Genomic DNA, 20,705 nt, shown 5'->3' with positions numbered 1-20,705 from the left:
ACAACCAGTGTATTGGTGATTTTCATGTAGATTATAGATATTTATTCATTACTTCAGCACATTTATTGAACACCTTGGTGGGTTCTGGGGATATGGTAGTTCAGCCAAAATAGACATGGTTCATGTCTTAATGGACCTTAGAGTCTAGTTGGGGACAGACATTAATCAAGTAATTACACAAGCAAAAGTACAGCAGCAACAAGCGCTATAAGAAATACACAGTACTAAGGGAAGTTCTAATGGGAGAACAAACTGGGGAACTCATCACTAAGTAAATGACAGGAGTTGAGCTGTATCAGAAGAATCAGTAAGTAAAGAGAAGAGACACGGAGTGGCTGGAGCAATGAAAGCGGGAAGTGTGGTGTGAGAGGAGCTGGAGAGGCAGCCAGGGCCCACAGCAAGCCAGGCTTTCCAGGTCAAGGCTAGAATTGTGATTTGTTCTAATACGGATGTGTGTGTGTGTGTGTGTGTGTGTGTGTGTGTGAACTACAGATGGATTAAGGACTGACATTCAAAAACAAACTTGAAAACTCTTAGGTAGAAAATACACATAAAAGACATAGAGAACAGACTTGTGGTTGCCAAGGGGAAGAGAGGTGGGGGAGGGAAGGATTGGGAGTTTGCCATTAACAGATGCAAACTAATATATATATAGGATGGATAAACAACAAGGTCCTTATGGTATAGCACAGGGAACATTGTATTCAATATCCTGTGATAAACCATAATGGTAAAGAACATGAAAAAATATGTATCTATAACTGAGTCACTTTGCTGTACAGCAGAAATTAACACAACGTTGTAAATCAACTATACTTCAGTAAAATTTAAAGAAAATACACATAGATATCTTTTAGACCTTGAGAGAAGGGACGGGTTTCTAAAGACACAAACGTCATTGAGTATGAGAGAGAATAATCGATAAATTTAATTATATTAAAATTGAGAAATTTTGTTCACCAAAACATGTAAAGTTTAGAAAGAAGAAAATAAATTTTTCTCATTATTTGCATGTGGTTTGATTATGTATAAAAAATCCAGAAGAAACTGGGGGATAAATTTTTTAACTCAATAAGGAAGCTTAGCAAGGCTGCTAGAAAGTAACATGTAAGAGTAAATTTTATCTTTATAAAAGAGCTTCAAACAAGGAGAAACAGAATTTTTAGGAAAGATACCACTTATAATAACATAAAAGCATATTAAGTACTTAGGAATAAATCTAAGAAAATGTAAGTGTTAACATATGTTTGTTGGATTGGATGGGATTGGTTAATCTGTTTCTGAGATATGTCAAAGCCTGTTGCATCTGACTTAATTATGGCACAAACAAGCTAGACTGGTCTAAAAGGCATTAATTTGGAAATAGGAACACAATAAAAATCAAAGTTTATTAAAATAGTTAATACTGAGTAGAGCTTTCTTTGTGTACTAGACATTGAGCTAAGTGCTCTCTACATGCATAACCTCATTTAATCTTTATAATGATAACAGCTAGAATTTATTTAGTGCGTACTATGCTATGAGCTTTACATATATTATTTAATTCTCACAACAACCCTACAGGGCAGGTATTATTACTATCTCCATTTTACAGTTGAGGAAATTGAACTTTAGAAAAATGTAAGTAATTTATTCAAGGTCACACAGTGTATTGGTTTGCTAGGGCTGCCGTAACTAAGAAGTACAGACTGGGTTGCTCAAGCAGCAAAAATTTATTTTCTCAAAATTCTGAAGGCTGTTAAGTCCAAGATAAAGGTGTCGGCAGTGTGGGTTTCTTTCTTTTTTAAAATTAATTAATGGCTGCGTTGGGTCTTCGTTGCTGCGCGCGGGCTTTTCTCTAGTTGTGGTGAGCGGGGGGTACCCTCCGTTGCGGTGCGTGGGCGGTGCTTTCTCTTGTTGCGGAGCATGGGCTCTAGGCGCGTGGGCTTCAGTAGTTGTGGCTCGCGGGCTCTAGAGTGCAGAGCTCAGTTGTGGTGCACGGGCTTTGTTTGCTCCGCGGCATTTAGGATCTTCACCCGTGTCCTCTGCATTGGCAGGAGGATTCTCAACCACTGCGCCAGCAGGGAAGCCCCAGTGTGGCTTTCTTATAAATCCTTTCTCCTTGGATTGCAGGTGGATGTCTTCTTCCAGTATCTTTCCTGCTAAGCCTGTTAACTTGAATATTACCCTGAGGGTAAGTTCTAACTTGAGTAGATCTAGACTGTTTATAATGAAACCTGTCACCTTGCAAAAATTAACCATGTTGAGGTCACAAAGGATACGAAATTATCCCAAAGGAATGAAAATTGTTTGCAGTAGGTCCAACTAAACAAGAATGTGTGTAAATAGCTCGAATTAGCCCATGTTTGCTTGTGCTAAGTATAGTAAAAGGAAACTTGGTTTAAAAAGTTTAATCTAGGGCTTCCCTGGTGGCTCAGTGGTTGAGAGTCCGCCTGCCGATTCAGGGAACACGGATTCGTGCCCCGGTCCAGGAAGATCCCACATGCCGCGGAGCGGCTGGGCCCGTTAGCCATGGCCGCTGAGCCCGCGCGTCCGGAGCCTGTGCTCTGCAACGGGAGAGGCCACGACAGTGAGAGGCCCGCGTACCGCAGGAAAAAAAAAAAAAAGTTTAATCTAAAAACAGTGCAAGTAGCATCATTGGTCCTTAAAGAGGCAATGAAGGGGGGGTGTTGCATCATTTCAGCACCTTTTAGGGTAAAGGAGGAGGGAATCATCATTAGCCAATCAGGCTCCGAGGCCACTTCTCAAAGCTACTTCCTGTCTCTCCAACTGCTCTCTCTCCTTTTGGTGGTGGGCTGGTGAGTGTGCACTTAATTTTGCTTCCTAATTGTTTTGAACTTCTCTTCAATTTGAGCCATTGTATCCTGGTGGCAGGACTTTATTTCAAGCCAGCCTTGGAGTGTGGGTGAGCTACAAGGCGATTAATTTTGGCTGTGTGGAGATTGGAGGAAGGAAGTGAAATGATCTGCCTGGCTTGTTTCCACGTGGGTCTCTGCTGGACTGGGTCTGCCTTCCTTCTCCGAGATAGGGTGACCTAGGAACAGTAGACTCTGCTTCATGTACATAGTGTTTCTGCAAAATGCCTGGATTCATTTTGCTTGGAGGAAAATGTACTGTTATTATCTCAATGCTGTTTTGACTTCTGTCTCCCTTAGTGAGAGGGTAGATCTTGGGAGGAGGAGTTCAGACTAGTCAGTTTTAATTCTCCTGTATCTTCAGGGACCAGGTTCTTACTGGGTTTGTGGGAGCTGCAGTGGATGTTGTCTTTGCCCTGGTCTTTGCTCAGAGCAGTTCGGCTTTCTTAGTGGGACTAGGCTGCAAACTCTGAAGTCAGGTGATTTTAATGAGCTCTAAAAGGAGCTCCCAATTTTAATGTCAGCACTGTGCCCTAAAAAGCTTAGGATATACTGAAAAAGATGAGGGGCCTTAGTGTAGTGCAAGCCTAAATCAAATTCCAGCACCACAATTTACTCCTCCAGTGATCTTGGGTGAGTCATTGAACTATTCTTAGGCTTAGCTTTTTAAAAATTAATTAATTAATTAATTAATGACTGCGTTGGGTCTTCGTTGCTGCGCACGGTCTTTCTCCAGTTGTGGCGAGCGGGGGCTACTCTTCGATGTGGTGCGCGGGCTTCTCATTGCGGTGGCTTCTCTTGTTGCAGAGCACGGGCTCTAGACGTGTGGGCTTCAGTAGTTGTAGCACGCAGGCTCAGTAGTTGTGGTGCGCGGGCTTAGTTGCTCCGCGGCATGCGGGATCTTCCCGGACCAGAGCTCAAACCCATATCACTTGCACTGGCAGGCGGGTTCTTAACCACTGCGCCACCAGGGAAGTCCCAGGCTTAGCTTTTGAAGATCAAAGTATACAAAGTCCAAACAGTAGTCCATGTGACATACCTTCTAGAAGTAAGCAATAAATTTATTGTGGATATTATTTTTCTCATAAAATGTTTGCCTGGTGACTTTGAGTGACATACATTAATCTGAATATAATGTATGTGTTATCCTTACAGGTAGAAGGTATGAGAGAGACATAAACTAGTGCATGGAATGTGGTAATAGCCAAGTGTAGATCCCTCATAATCCTTATAATTCTCCAGCTTTACTGTTAAATTTATGTTATTTGAATAGGTAATACATTCACATTGTTCAAAATTCAAAAGGGATCATAGTGTACATAATGAAGTCTCCTAAGCCTGATTCCCCTCCTCAGTAAGTGTTAATAATTTCTTGTGTATCCTTCCTGAGATATTTTATGCGTATATAAGCAAATATATGTACTTACCCCTCTTCTATACATACTCTACCATGTATCTTACTTTTCCCACTTAGGATTTCCAAGTGAGAAAATATAGAAGTCCACATTCTTTAACATGGTTACATAGAAATCTATGTATGTACATACCATAGTTTATTTAACCTTTGTTGATGTACATTTAGGTGGTTTACATCTTGTTATTCCCTTCAAAATGAAAAACCTTGTACGTAAGTCATTTGTCAACATGTGACATTTCAGTTGGGTTTTGATATATTCTTGTTTATAAGGACTCTAAGTATGCAGTACTTCCTGTTATTTTGTGCACATAGTGATGACTAGAAACCAACACCCTAAATATCTTGATTGAGCAATAAAGGATTTTCTATCATAACCAAAGCCATGCTGATGGCCTTTATGTGAATATATCCTTGCCCACTTCAGTTTAAGTAAGGGATGGTTTATTTTGTTGTGAACACATATTTAATGTTGAGAAAGAATGACAGTGTGAATCAGAGAAGCCACATGGTCTTCGTATTCACAAGTGCAGAAGGAGCATGCTTGCCATGTTTACTTGGCAGAATACGGGCTGGATATCTTTCTGAACTTATGGTGTTGAGTGAGTAAACTCATATTTTCGCATTAAGTTAGGAAAAACGGAAATGTTTTGGGGGCTGTAAACATGCAAAATAAAAGAGGAAGCCTTTGTGAATTCCTCCAAGGCTATTTTAAAAGTCTTAAAAGGCCTAGATCATGTCTTGTGAAACATCTAGTTTTCCAGTTAGGAGGTTTTGCTGATTGGGAGAAAAATTAGTTTTCAATGGAAGTATGCTTTTGTTGTTATGGAGTAATTTTATTTATAATACATTGGAGTCTTCATTGCTAAGTAAAGAATGAAAGGAAGGGGAAAGCAAACTTTTTTTTTTTCTTAAAAGACACGAATCTTGGATTTGGAAGGGCATTTATGAGCACATGAGTGACTTTCCTGGCTTCAAGATTATTGTGAAAGTGTGAAATTTTAGGCAGAATATTTGCATTCTTATTAGCTGGTTGATCTTGGACACTTAATAGAAACAACATACTAAATATTTAACTACATGCCAGCTACTGTGCAAAGTATTTTATATTTATTTTATGTCATTTAATCTTCACAACAGTTCTAAGAGGTAGGTGGTATTTGTCCTTATTTTACGGAAAGGGAATCTGAGACTTAGAGAAGTTGCGTAACTTGCCCCAGGTCACAGCAAATATATGGGGGAGCTAGGATTCAAATCCACTTCTGTCCAACTTCAAAATCCATTATCTTAACCACTAAGCTAAGTTGCCTGCCATTTATTTAAACCTTGCTTGTATACCTATAAAATGGAGATGACATAGTACTTGCAAAATGAGGTACTATGTGGACATATATGGACAGTGCTTTATAAATTCTAAGATAGGCAAAGTATTATGAAATAGATAAAATATGAAGTTAACAGAGTAGGTTTTATTGCCTTTTCATATTGATTTAAAATCATTCCTTATTGCTGTTTTGACCCAAAGCCCTCAGGTACTATATTTTTATTTCATTTTTATTTTGCTCCACCAGCAGTGGCACTGGGATTGGGTGAAATGGTGGTCTCTTGGGATGAGCTGTGTGATCAGTCAGTGTTTCTGATCTCACCACTTTCATTTCATATGTGCTCTGAGTGGATTCCTCCTGCACTAAGAGGTTAAAACAATCGGTATTCTTGGCTAAAATAACTGACAGTGAATGGGAAATAAAATGTGGGTGTCTGTTCTGATAGTACAGCCTTACAGAGCTGTCTCTAGAAGAGGACGGTGCCAAGCAACCAATCTAGCTTTTACTTCCTATACAAAGTTTTGTGTTGTTTTCCTTCTGCTTCAGGTTGAAGATGGAATCCACTGAGGAAGGAAGGCCTAGGTCTTCAGCACCGTGTGTGCCAGCCCAGAAGCAGCAGTGTGAAAGCCTCTGTAACATCTGCTGCAGACCCCTAAAAATCAAGGGGGATTGGATTTGGACATCCTCAGTAGGAATGATTAAACGCTGATGGGATCATAAATGTAAGTACTTGAACTTTGACCAAGATATGATGCCTTACAGTGTTCTCTGTTTCACATGTGTATGTGCCTTTTCTATCTAAAAAAGATAGGTTTGTCGAGTTACCGTTGTATCCCATAGTGGGAGATACACAGTAGGCACTGAGTGAGTTGGAATGGAACTGAGTAAAATTGAGTGATAACATAACCTTAAAATAGAAGCATCAGCTGATTCAGTATTAGCAATTTGTGGTTTGTTATCAGGCCTCATGAAGCATCTGTTCACATGTAAAATGTACCTTTTGCCCTTGAGCACCAGTCCTTTGAAGAACTTATTGCCATAGGAAACAAAATGAGCAGGTCATTGATTGTTAATGCGGTATTTACAGAATGTTTACTTTAGCTCCCTAAACAACTCAGTAAATATACAATGGCCTTCAGGTGGTAGAATAACACTTGCTGAAGCGTGACTAGAATCCTGCAAGGAGCATCACACATTGGGAAAGACATCATATATCATCAGGATTTATGTGCTAGGCTTTGTGCTACGTGCCAAGGACACAAAGACCAGGCCCTTTGCAACCTGGGTTTTGTTTGTGAGATGAGACAAATAGAGAAGTTACACTTTTAAATCTATAATTATTTTTGTGTAAGAAGTACTTGGACACGGACTTTTGAGGTTAGACAATGTTGAAACTCTCACAATAAGAAATGGTGAAATCTCACAATAAGTCTTGCTTCCTATGTTCCCTTAGTTAATTTCTCATGCTGCTGATCTCCAATACATTTTGAATAACTAAAGCACCATTCAAGTATAGGACAAGAAGGAGTAAAATAACACTTTGATTGTATCTCTGAGTTACTTGAAACACCTCATTTTCCTTCTGACCTATGCGCAGGCTCAGCGGCCATGGCTCACGGTCCCAGCCGCTCTGCGGCATGTGGGATCCTCCCGGACCGGGGCACGAAACCGCGTCCCCTGCATTGGCAGGCGGACTCCCAACCACTGCGCCACCAGGGAAGCCCCGAGCCAGTATGCCATTCTTAATACGTTCTAAGGCAAACCATCTTTTGTAGATCTGCTTCTTATTTCACGTAGGAAGTGGCATTGTGAAGTGAAAATATGGAGTTTTGACAGAATTGGGTTTAAATCCTGGCTCTTAATAGCTAGATGGACTTTTGAAATTTATTTAACTTCTCTGAGCCTCAAATTTCCTTGTAAATATGAGAAAAACTTTTGTTGTAAAGTTTGAAATGGTTTCAATAGTTCTTGACAGATTGTAGGAATATTTAAGAATGATAGCTACTACTTCCTGTCTGTCAGTTTATTTTAGTCTTACCCACCCTTTAAGGCACTGCTGTCCAACACAGCTTTCTGTGATGATGGAAGTATTCTATGTGTACTATCCAATTTGGTAGCGATCAGCCACATGAGGCTATTGAGCAATCAAAATGTGACTGAAGAATTTAATTTTTAGTTTAATTTAAATTTAGGCTGTATGTGGTGTTAACCTATTGGAGAGTGCAATTTTTCTTTTATTGAGATATAATTGATGTATTACATTATATTAGTTTCAGGTGTTCAACATAATAATTCAGTATGTGTATATACTATAAAATGATTACCATAATACTAGTTAAGATTCATCTCCACACCTAGTTACAAATTTTTTCTTCTTGTGTTGAGAACTTTTGAGATTACTCTCTTAGCAACTCTCATATATATAATAAATATTATTCTAAGTGCAATTTTGAGGCTCATTCAAGACCTACCTTTTTTTTTCATGAAGGCTTCCTTGACCAATGATTCTTCTTAACATTACTTGGTTCTCTCTCCCACTTATTTTGTACTTACCATAAAGGTTAATTTTCATGAGTGTTGTCTTTCTAGCTAGATTGTATTTGAGATTGTGGAGTTTTAAACTTCCCCATTGCTGCATGAAAAGGAACATGATAAAAATACAACTCTAACGTATAGTTAATAATTTTAAGTGATCATTAAATGTAATAGAATTTTCTAGTTAGTTATTAGGTGAAGAGTAGGGAATAGTATGAAGGTTGCTTACGGTGATGAGCTTTGTGTCTAGTCTGTTTCACTCATCATTTTAGGTGATGAGCTTTGTGTCCAGTCTGTTTCACCTAAAAGTTCAGATTACACTCAAGCTCTGGAAGAACAAATTGAAGCCTCTTTCTTACAGTGCCATCTTGTGGCCGATTTGTGCTCCAAAGAATGCTAATTCAAATTTGCTATGTCAAGGGAAGGTTTTCTTTATTGTGATAAAACTTTAACAGAAGTAGAGGTTAAATATAATTGACACTGGCTCAAATGAAATTGAAACATGCTTTAAAAAAAAAGCTGACTATTTTAGGTTGACTTCTCATTTATTTGACTCTTAGGAGTTCTTAGCTCCTTCCTTTTTTTTTTTTTTGAAAGGATTTTGTGAATTTAATGACTGTGGTTATCCTGTGGTGGTTACGAGTGTTTTCTGCAATCACATACCCTGTGAACTTGGAGAGACTGGCAGTAACCCATGCCATTTATCCCATGGCTGCCAAGCTCTGTTTGCAGCCAGCACACGGCTCCTTCTTTTTGCATACCTATTCTTTTGTTAGACTGTTGACTTTTATAACCTTTCAGAGGTTGGTTAGATTTATCGTACAATTTTACCCAAAATTTTAAATTTATACAAATAGCGGAGCTTGTACAGAAGTCCTGCCCTAGTCTGATACTGAGTTTGGGCATTTGATAACATCCTCCAAGTAGATGGGTCAATTTATACTGCTGAATGGAGATTCAAATAAAGAATGAACAGTTTTCTTTGAGGTTAATTTTCCTTGAGGCTATATGGGTGTGACTTGGTGTGAAGTAGGCTGGTGTGCATTCAAGTCTTATAGTCACAGCATTTGCATGTATTTTTAAAAGATTTATTTATTTAATTTATTTATTTTTGGCTGCGTTGGGTCTTTGTTGTTGTGCACGGGCTTTCTCTAGTTGCGGCGAGTGGGGGCTACTCTTCATTTAGGTGCGCAGGCTTCTCATTGCAGTGGCTTCTCTTGTTGTAGAGCACGGGCTCTAGGTACGCAGGCTTCAGTAGTTGCGGCACATGGGCTCAGTAGTTGTGGCTCACAGGCTCTAGAGGGCAGGCTCAGTAGTTGTGGCCCACAGGCTTAGTTGCTCCGTGGCATGTGGGATCTTCCTGGACCAGGGCTCAAACCTGTGTCCCCTGCATTGGCAGGCAGATTCTTAACCACTATGCCACTTTCTTAACCAGGGAAGCCCCTGCATATTTTAAAATTTATTAATTTTTTATTTTCCAGAGATGATGCCAGATAGTTGATAAATCCTATAGCTCAACTTGATTCCTAGATACAATCTGGATTCATTTGATACCACAGGTAAGTATAAAAGAAAACCTTCATTTTCACCTCATTTGAATTTCTAATCACCTAGCAATTTGGGGGGCTCAATTTTCTTTCTTTTTTAAAAAATATTTATTTATTTATTTTGGGGGCTGCATCGGGTCTTAGTTGTGGCACATGGGATCTTCCACTGTGGTGCGCGACTTATCTCTAGTTGTGGTGCACGGGTTCCAGAGTACGTGGGCTCTGTAGTTGCTGCACACGAGCTTAGTTGCCCCGCGGCATGTGGGATCTTAGTTCCCCCACCCGGGATTGAACCTGCATCCCCTGCATTGGAAGGCAGATTCTTAATCACTGGACCACCAGGGAAGTCCCCAGGGGCTCAATTTTCTTAGTGGCTGAAATTTAGTGGTAGTTGAAGGGGCTGTAGTTCTAACCCTAACAGAGTTTCCCTGGTTTAAGGATGAGGAGCTGGTGGTGGTTTGTACTTTACCAGTCAGTCATTTGCAGTTTGCCATGATGAAACGCATGTTAAGTTCATGTTTCAGCTGATCGCCCTGATTAAACACATGCTCTGAGCAGACTAAAGCTAGGGTAAGCACCTGGAATTGAATTCTGTGTCTTGAAATTTTTACTGGAATCTAGCCTGTGATGTTAGGTAATTCTTAAATCTTTGAATTATGAATTTGCTACTACAACATTTTGTTGTGCTTTGATCTTTTGTGATATCTCTTTGAGATAGACAGAACTTGGGTCTAGAATCCTTAATCTAATAATTCAAACAGTACAGAAAAAACACTGATAACTGGTATAATTCTATTAACTACTTAACTTGACAGTATTAAACTAATCACTATTATGTTAGTCTATATATAAGATTAAGAGAACCCCAGAGTTGGTTAAATCAATTTTAAAATCAAGATAATAAAATACAATACTGTACAATCACTAAAAGTTGTGATACTGGTTTGTCTTTCTTGAAATGGAAGAGTATTCATGATACATTAATTTAAAAACCAGTTACAGTGCAATATGTATAATCCTTTTTCTGCTTAAACATTTTTATATGCTTATGTTTACTTGAGAAGTCATTTGAAAGGATATACTCAAATATTGGGATTATTGTCTTTAGAATTGGGTTGTATGGGTGATCTTGCTAACCAGTATTTTCTGACTTTATGATATTCATGTATAATTTAAAGTTATTTAAAGCAACCCAGATGGGATAGGCTCATATTCTTATACCTGCTAATTTCAGCACAGAATGGGGTTACATATGAGGGTGAAATATAGGAAATACGAATAATTCAAAGTAACATCAGCACTTGAAATAATTTTTTAGCTTTTGGCTGTGTCTTTTGCAGAAATGAAACTTCGGGAGACTAGACTGGAGTCTCACTTCTTTCCCAGCCTGGAACTCTTGGGAGCTGTAAGTCCTGGATATACAATAGATAATAATAGCATTTTTGTTTTATGGTAAGGCTTATGTTGAAATTGAGAAATTTGACATACATATGAATCTGTGAGAACTCAGCTTAGTGACTTCATGGCTAGCTGATAAGGTGCTACAGATTTCATTTTTTAAAAAGTCAACTAAAGATGTTGAGAGGTAGCTTAGCATAGTAGTTATACATGGCTTCTGGAGTCAGACTGTGTTCAAACCCATTCTGTATCACTTAAGCAGCTGTGTAACCTTGGCAAGTTTCTTAACATCTCAGAGTCTTAGGGTCTTTATATCTTAGAAGGTGATAATTATAGTACCTGACTCAAAGGAATAATTCTTAACTTGGAAGATTAAATTAGATAATAAATGCGTGGGGCTTAGAACATTGTTAACATGTGGTAAATGCTCAATAGATGTTAGCTATTTTATCATCAGAGTCCATGTTTATATTTATCTTAGACTGTACTACCTGGCAATTTCTGACATCTGCCTAAGAGGTTATCAGAAATTCTTTGTTTTTATTGCTTATGTGCATCTTTCTGCCAGTTGGTCTATCCCTCATCATGTTTACCCCAGCACACAAAGCCTAATTTAGTTCCAGAATTAGGCAAAGTATGGTAATAAGGTCTATAGTGTACATCTCTATATAACTGTTCCAATAACATTTACTTAATTAATCTTGTTTTTGGCACTAATTTATTTATCATCTAATTCCTCTTTTTGTCTATCTAGCTGGTCCAGTTGATACTTAATGGTTCTAGTTCTTGACTGACTTTTTAAAAAGTTAGTTGTAGTGATTGTAGTGATGTTTCTTAAAACATTTATTAAAATGTTTATTAAAATGATTAGAGATAATATTTGATGGCTGTTCCTCTCACTGCTTGGAGCCTTAAGTAGTGGGATTTTAGTCCGTCATATATCTAAGCTGACTTGTCTTCACTCAGGGCACCATGAGGATGGGTTGGCTGTCCGTTAGTGCCATCTGATTTTTGCGGAGTCAAACAATTGCAAAGTAGGTGGTGATTCTAGGTTAAGAAAATATACCTGTGATTTTAAAAAACCCCACTAATTTTAAAACATGAGGATCTAATATATAGAGAACCTTTTGATTGCAATTGCTTTTGAATAGCACTGATCTAGGGCTATGAAAGAAAGAGCTCTAGTCAGTTGATTCTGGGAGTTATTGTAACATACCCTGAAGTCATTCATGTATAAATTTTAAATGGTTTACTCAGTTTTCTATTGAGTAGTTATTCACACATTTCAGGGAAGTATTAAAAATATCTTCTTCTTTGCAGCATGAAGGTAGATGATTCTTCAAATTAAAGATGGACACTGACTTTTCTCACCAGAAATGGTTTATAGAATCAACTTTCAAAAATGTAAGAGGCAGCAAAAAAACAGAGTAAAATATTTTCTTCTATTATTCTTTGATTGTTTGCTAGATTGTAAACTCCATGAAAGCAGGATAACTTGCTTATCTGTAATGCCTGGCCCAGAATAGATACTCAAAAAATATTTGAAGTTAATTAAGATCTCCATAGAATTTTGTTTTTTTTAATCCCTGGAAAATAACAACCATTTTAATGGCATTTCAGCAAGACATTTACATGGAATAACTGGGACTTAAATTTTGACTCTGATGTATAAACTATCTGGATACCAATGAGTCTACTTAATATCTGATTATGATGCTTGATCCTTTAAGAGGCAATGAAGAATGGCCGCCAAAACAAACTGTGTATGTGAGGAATAGATATATAAAAGCTTACTAATATTTAGTAGGAAATCTTTTATTATGTACATTTCATTGGAAATTTTTCATTGATTTAAATTGCACATACCACTCAGGTATGATTAAAAAGTCTTTGTTTTTTTTTGCTTTATATTTAATGTTGAAATATTCTCAATTGTTTTGGCTAAATTATACGTTACAGATTTTTTTGCTCTATATTCTTTATTTACATCCATGAGGGTATATTTAACATGCAAGGGGTACAAAATATACATCCAAATATTGGAAGTTTGGTATACTTCACTGTGTTTTGGAATGAAATTTAATACTTGTGCTTATGCCAGAATCACACAAATGGTATGCAACTATAATAACTTCTGTTAGAATATGAAACCTATTCTTTAGATTCTTCTATTAAAACAAATATAAGTATCAAATTAGTTTTAGAGTAGATGATGCCGACAGTCAGATTCAAAGATAATAAGGGGGGAAGATTATTATCTCTGAAGCTCTTAGAGAAACGTGGTGCATGAATACTCATAATATAGCCAATATGTACTTAAAATATCTGAATAAGATCAAAATCAAACTTCATGGTAAAAATACCATTTTGAAACATAAAGCAACCTGCAGTTAAATGGTATAAGTGATATGTAAGCACAAATTGTGCTTTCAGAATTTATCCAGACTTCTTAGGAAGAATGGATTAAAGATCTATAAATGAAAAGCAAAACTTTAATCCTGTAGAAAAGCAAAGACTATGACACTGGAGTACACATAAAGCACAAAAAGGAAAGATCGATAAATTTGTATACACTAAAATTCAAACTTATATTTGCACATCATGTAACTGACAAAGTCTCCATTTAAATCAAGGAAATGATCAAAGGATATGAACGGACAATTCATAGATTAGGATCCCTGAGTAGTAATTCACATGCAAAGATGCTTTATCTAACTAGTAATAAAAGGTTTCCACATTAAAACAACAGAGATACCATTTCACTGCCATCAGATGGGCAAAAATGAAAACAAAACAAAACAAAACAAAACAACCTTGACACTTAAACATGTTGCCGAGGCTGGAGTAGTGGGCTCTCATCTTTGCTGGTGGCAGTGAAATTTATGTTATTACTTTAGAGAATGGTTTGGCAACATCTAGTTTATTGGAAGATGCTTATACCTGGTCTTTGAGTATTATATTCTATAAGAATTCTTGACATGTGTATTCAAGGAGGCATGTACAGAAAGTTCATTGCAGTCATATTTTTAATTGTAAAAGCCTGGAACTAGGGCTCCCCTGGTGGCGCAGTGGTTGAGAGTCCACCTGCCCATGCAGAGGACATGGGTTCATGCCCCGGTCCGGGAGGATCCCACATGCCGTGGAGCGGCTGGGCCCGTGAGCTATGGCCGCTGAGCCTGCGCGTCTGGAGCCTATGCTCCACAATGGGAGAAGCCACAACAGTGAGAGGCCCGCGTACTGCAAATAAATAAATAAATAAATAAATAAAATAAAATAAATAAACTCAAAATGGATTAGAGACCTAAATGTAAAACCAGACACTGTAAAACTCTTAGAGGGAAGCATAGGAAGAACACTGACATAAATCACAGCAAGATCTTTTTTGATCCACCTTCTAGAGTAATGGAAATAAAAACAAAAATAAACAAATGGGACGTAATGAAACTTCAAAGCTTTTGCACAGCAAAGGAAACCATAAACAAGACGAAAAGACAACCCTCAAAATGGGAGAAAATATTTGCAAATGAATCAACAAAGGATTAATCTCCAAAATATATGAACAGCTAATGCAGCTCAATATTAAAAAAAAAACAACCCAATGCAAAAATGGGCAGAAGAACTAAATAGACATTTCTCCATAGAAGACATACAGATGGCCAAGAAGCACATGAAAAGCTGCTCAACATCACTAATTATTAGAGAAATGCAAATCAAAACTACAATGAGGTATCACCTGACACCAGTTAGAATGGGCATCATCAGAAAATCTACAAACAACAAATGCTTGAGAGGCTGTGGAGGAAAGGGAAACCTCCTGCACTGTTGGTGGGAATGTAAATTGATACAGCCACTATGGAGAACAGTATGGAGGTTCCTTAAAAAACTAAAAATAGGATTACCATATGACCCAGCAATCCCACTACTGGGCATATACCCAGAGAAAACCATAATTCAAAAAGACACATGTACCCCAATGTTCATTGCAGCACTATTTACAATAGCCAGTTCATGGAAGCAACCTAAATGCCCATCGACAGATGAATGGATAAAGAAGATGTGGTACATATATACAATGGAATATTACTCAGCCATAAAAAGGAACGAAATTGGGTCATTTGTAGAGACGTGGATGGATCTAGAGACTGTCATACAGAGTGAAGTAAGTCAGAAAGAGAAAACCAAATATCATGTTAACGCATATATGTGGAACCTAGAAAAATGGTACAGATGAACCGGTTTGCCGGACAGAAATAGAGACACAGATGCAGAGTACAAACGTATGGACACCAAGGGGGGAAAGTGGGGGGTGGGGGTGGGGGTGTGATGAATTGGGCGGTTGGGATTGACATGTATACACTGATGTGTATAAAATGGGTGACTAACAAGAACCTGCTGTATAAAAAAATAAAGTAAAATTCAAAAAAAAAGTAAAGAGGTGAAGAGGGAAGTGCCCATCATAAAGAGGGTGGGTCCGTCCCGAAAATACAGGAAAAGGAGTGTCACAAGCAAATGGCACCTGTGCCCAGTCTGGCACTCTTCAAGTGGGGGCACCTTGTCTGTTCGATTTTTTTTTTTTTTTTTTTTTTTTTTTTTTTTTGCTGTACGCGGGCCTCTCACTGCTGTGGCCTCTCCCGTTGCGGAGCACAGGCTCCGGACACACAGGCTCCGCGGCCATGGCTCGCGGGCCCAGCCGCTCCGCGGCATGTGGGATCTTCCGGGATCGGGGCACGAACCCGCGTCCCCTGCATCGGCAGGCGGACTCTCAACCACTGCGCCACCAGGGAAGCCCGTCTGTTCGATTTTAAGTATCTTCAATCCACTGGCCGTGTTATTCCTATGATTAGTGTGATGGCATCAGGGTATCATCAGTGCCTTTTGTCACTGAACAGTTTAGTAATTCCCTACATGCCTCCCACAACCTTTCACAATTCTGTGCTTCTTATTAAAATGTGATAGGGAGACAATAGACTGGTCAGCTTGAAATAAATAGTCTACACGGCAGTTACGGTGTTCACTGGAGATTCTGAGATGTAAGTTTACCCATGTGAGAAAGAGCCACTCTCCATTGGACTCTGAATACACAAGCTGACAAAAAGAAAAAAAGAATATGCACAACAAAGTTTGATGTACATACATATATTAAAAGTATAAAAGCATGCATGAGAATGATAAACACCAAAATCTGGCTAGTTTACCTCTGAAGAGGTAAGAGGAAAGTGGATTGAGGTGTACACAGGGGAAGCTTCAATTGTATCTGTAATTTGTTACCTCATTAAAAATATCAAATGTGAGAAAGGTTTGGGTTTATTAAAGCTGAGTGGTGGTCATTCTCCATACATTTTTGATAAACTTGATATTTAATAATAAAAACCAATATTTTAAAGAGCTCTTTTTGGTGGATGGGTCTCTGTATCCCAGCCTTGATTGATTTCAGTGGTCTCATCCCCAGGAGCACCTTAGAAATGAGCCATTGAAGGTTTTGTCTATGTCATGAGAGAACAGGATACGTGTTTTGCCGAAAGCCTGCTTTCAGTTTTAAGGTTTGTTGGATTCGTTGGCAAAATAACCACTTGTTTCACATAAATAAACAGCTTTAATCAATTCTTTAATGAAAGGTGATTAAACTTAATTTTAATATACAGTCATTAGAAGGAAAGGAATAAGGATATTAGAGAAACATGACAGGATATACATCACCGAATCGGGCCGACACCTACTTCCAGATCCAAACAGCAGCTGGAAAGTCCCGAGTGACAGCAATCTAGAGCCCCAGTTAGGAAGGGTCCCGGATGGTGCATCCACCCCACAGGTGAGACTTCAGATTGGAGTTCTGGGGGCTTCCGTTTATAATTCCAGGCTGCAAGTTGATATCATCAGTTTGTGTGCAAAAATGCATATCTGGATTCACTTTAACAATACTGTTGGTTTCACCATGTGAGTCACAAGATTTTCCAGAACGTGGGGGACTGGCCAGGTCCCCAGGGCTCAAGAAATTCCAAGACCCACTCCCTTTGTTATTGTAAGCCCCGCTTGATTTGCTAACAGCAGTTGTTAGGTGTGCAAGCAGCCACGCAGTCCAGGCAGGGTCACAGGTCGAGCAGAGGCCTGCTTCTGCCTCAAGCCTGAACAAGACTACTTTACTAGTTTTGCCAACAACATGCCACCAAGGAACAGGTCAATTCCTGGTGTTCCAGTCTACTGGGATATTAAGACTTTGTAGCCACCCCCCTTTTCTCCTATCTGGCAAAACATGTTCTCTCCCCCCGTCCCAAAATGTGTGTGTGGGGGGTGTGTGTGTGTGTTAATTCATACAGGCTTTTAGCTAAATGGGTTGGAAATTGGAAACTGATTTAGAGAGAAAATGGTGTGGGTAACACTAAGGTTTGGGGAATCAGTATCATCAGGGAATCGATATTGATGAAGAAGCAGGAAGGGATCATACTGCAGCACAAAGGTAACTTGGCTAGAATCATAAAGTTAGGTACTGGTAGAATTTGAATGCTTTGTGTTTATAACTTGAAATGAGATTATATCCTTTTATTGTACTTTAAGTAATATTTCTACATTTGGCATAGTTAAAACCAGAAAATGCACAAAAGGCTCAGATAACCAGAACATGTTAAGGATTACATTGGTTTACACATGAACCCCTAATTTTCTTCAAACCTATTTTGTACCACTAGAATTGAGTTTCTATTCTAAACTGTCAGAAGATGTTTTAGGAAAAGTATACAAAGGCCAAGATGACCCTGATTACTATGAACTAGTTGCAAATAGACAAAAAATGAGCAGAAAGTTGTTTAATCAAGATAGGTTTCCGTTTGAAGGAGAAAGGTTTAGTATACAGATTCACAACCCATAAAGGGGTTTGCAGGGCTTAGTGTCCATTGTGTTACTGATTTATTGGGTTGTTTCTGTTACTAATTCATACTGGTTTCACATAGTCTGGAAAGGTGGTGACAAAAGACAGCATTAAGGCATGTATCCTGAGGACCCCTCAAGCTCTCGGCTTAATTTCTAATATGAATTCTAATAGACTCATAGATTGAGCAGAAAGTCATACAGTAAGCACAGAACAGAAAAAGTGACAGTTAACAGCATTAGGATAAAGCCAGTACAGATATTTAAACAATTAAAAGCAGGTCCAGGAAAGTACACAGGCAGATGACCTCAAAACAGCTGTGACACACCATCCTATCGCTTCGTTCCTAGAGCTGCAATGAATGTTCATAATGCAGACTCTGAATCAAGAAAAGTTCTTTAATGTTATATAGAGGATGTGGAAAAGCTGGAAAGATGTCTATTTCAAGATGGATTTAAAAAAATGGCAGAATCCACCTCAACACAGAGGTGTTAGGTGTCAAATTATAGGTATCACACAATTTGGGGGACTTTTCCCTTAAATACTTAGAAAGCCTTTGTTGCCCAGTCGGTACTCCCCAAATTTTCCCAGGACAAACACCTGCGGGTATTCAGAGGCTGTTAGCTTCTCAACGGTATGCACTCTACTCTGACCTCAAATGTTAGGCCCATGACAGCTAGGATGTCACTCTTGTGCCAGTCGAGGGCTGAAAAGAGCACACGATGACAGTATCTGCGGGGCTCCCAAGTGGGAAACCTAGGCCAGGCCCAGTCAGATTTGTTCTCTGAGATGCACGTACCCGGGGCTGCACCGCCTACAGTGCAGGACCACAGCCCGGCGGGTCCCAGGATCCTGAGCGGCGGGAACCCGGGCGCTCGCCCCCGCGCAGGCTCCCGGGCGACTCCGCGCATGCGCCCGCAGACGTAGTCGCGACGTCCGCGGCGAATCCTCGCTCGCCGTGGAGTTGAGGAGGCGACGGCGTTTTCCCGCGCTTTTCCTGGGCGCCTCCGGTTAGCTATTTTATTGGTATTAGTATTGTTAGTATTTTCTCTTTCGAGCGCGGAAAGCGGGCTGCGAATTTGAAGTTTCCGTGAGTCTAACACTCAAAACTTGGTCCTCGGTAACCTGGACAGCTCACTAAAATTGGCTCTTTCTCCCACCTTGTGGAAAATTTGGAATGAGCTGCGCTTCTCGCTCTGCCTGAGAAGGGCCTCAGGTTCCAAACTGTTTCCATCTCTTCTGCTTCCCCTCGGCATATTGCCCTGCCGGAGGGAAAATAGGCCTCATAACTCCGGCCGCCAGGTGCCTATACCTGTGGAGACACCCTCAGCTGGGGCATTTGGGTAAAGGTGTCAGAGCATCCTTGTCCACCCCTATGACCAAGGCAACATTCTTGACGGAATTTATCAGTTCATAAATGTGACCATTTTCCCTTGGTGTATAATTGGTGTGTTACTATTATTTTATACAACATATGACTAATTTTGGTATATTCAGAATACTGCTGCCTAGTTTGGATTAGTAAAACTCCAGTAACAGTGAACACTATATTGAAAAATAACTTGTATTTATATGGTTTTTCAAGTGTTTGAAATAGAAGCGCAGCATTCTAGGTGAGTTGTTTAATTGGTGATAAAATCTGCTTTTATATAGATTTTCGGGCTTCATAATGTCAACTACTTGGATGAATTAGGTTAGTTTCCATTTAATACTATCAGATTACTACTCTTTTTTTAGTCAAGGCAGCACAAGTAAAGAATCTGAGGAATCAGCATATAGGAAAACCTAAAAACATAACTTAAAATACTTTGCATTAAAGAATGCCTGAAATCAGTGCCTGGACTTTTATATCTGCCAAGTGTGAGAAGGGATACTAAAATATTCTAGCGAACTATGAATGGGTAATAAATTTGGATTTTTGTTTAGGTATTGAGGAATGGCAAAAGCACTAATTTAATTTTTATTTGTTTGTACATTGTAAATGTTCCTAAACCTCTTTTTTCCATGAACATATTATTTTTGACTTGTAAGTAAGATGTGGAACCACCTGTGTCTTTAACTTTTTCCTTAAAAAGTTTTTTCATGGCCTTGGTAGTGGTTTGCACAAAGAAGGAACCCAGTATTGTTGGGTGACTGAAATCAATATTATATATTTATTATAATAAATACAAAAGCCTAATAAAAGGTACATTATTTTGTCTTAATAGAATAAAAACGTTTTACTTATCTATTTATTTAATTTTACTGCAATTTGACTTTTTCATTTACCCCTTTTTTGGATTCTTTTCAGCATCTGGAAACCTTATTATCTATTATGTCTTTGTGTGAAGACATGCTGCTTTGTAACTATCGCAAGTGTCGCATCAAACTCTCTGGTTATGCATGGGTCACTGCCTGCTCTCATATATTCTGTGATCAGCATGGCAGTGGTGAGTTTAGTCGTTCACCAGCTATCTGCCCTGCCTGCAACAGTACTCTTTCTGGAAAGCTAGATATTGTCCGCACAGAGCTCAGTCCATCAGAGGAATATAAAGCCATGGTATTGGCGGGACTTCGACCAGAGATTGTGTTGGACATTAGCTCCCGAGCACTGGCCTTCTGGACGTATCAGGTTAGTGCTTAGGCTAGTTTCTCTGGAGGGTATGATTTGAGGCACATGTGAAAGCTTCTAATGTTTTTCCTTCGCTGTGTTTGTATTTATTTTTTAATGAATGTATGGAAAACCTTATTTTTAATAAATTTTCTTTTTTTCAAAAGTAATATGTTTAT

At 38.9% G+C, this 20,705-nt stretch overlaps 1 protein-coding gene across 8 annotated transcripts in view; it reads left to right on the top strand.

The window, feature by feature from the left end:
• The first annotated feature begins 2,739 nt into the window (after window positions 1-2,739).
• CCNB1IP1 (cyclin B1 interacting protein 1) overlaps window positions 2,740-20,705 on the top strand; it is a 32,997-nt gene continuing 15,031 nt past the window's right edge. The window contains exons 1-6 of one of the 8 annotated variants that reach the window (XM_082617921.1): window positions 2,740-2,798; window positions 6,141-6,316; window positions 9,611-9,688; window positions 11,017-11,081; window positions 12,395-12,478; window positions 20,227-20,547. In XM_082617921.1, coding sequence (XP_082474047.1) covers window positions 12,425-12,478; window positions 20,227-20,547 — 375 coding nt within the window. In that variant the 5' untranslated portion in view covers window positions 2,740-2,798; window positions 6,141-6,316; window positions 9,611-9,688; window positions 11,017-11,081; window positions 12,395-12,424. Of the gene's footprint in view, window positions 2,799-2,885; window positions 2,906-6,140; window positions 6,317-9,610; window positions 9,689-10,994; window positions 11,129-12,040; window positions 12,109-12,394; window positions 12,479-20,226; window positions 20,548-20,705 lie in introns of those variants that run through there. The other 7 variants (XM_082617923.1, XM_082617922.1, XM_082617918.1 and 4 more) reach the window with 7 other exon arrangements.

This window comes from Mesoplodon mirus (genome assembly GCF_964341445.2).
Source record: "Mesoplodon mirus genome assembly, chromosome: 4".
NCBI classification, from domain to species: Eukaryota; Metazoa; Chordata; class Mammalia; order Artiodactyla; family Ziphiidae; genus Mesoplodon; species Mesoplodon mirus.
The sequence above is the reverse complement of the archived record's forward strand: the minus strand, read 5'-3'. Positions and strand labels throughout refer to the sequence as shown.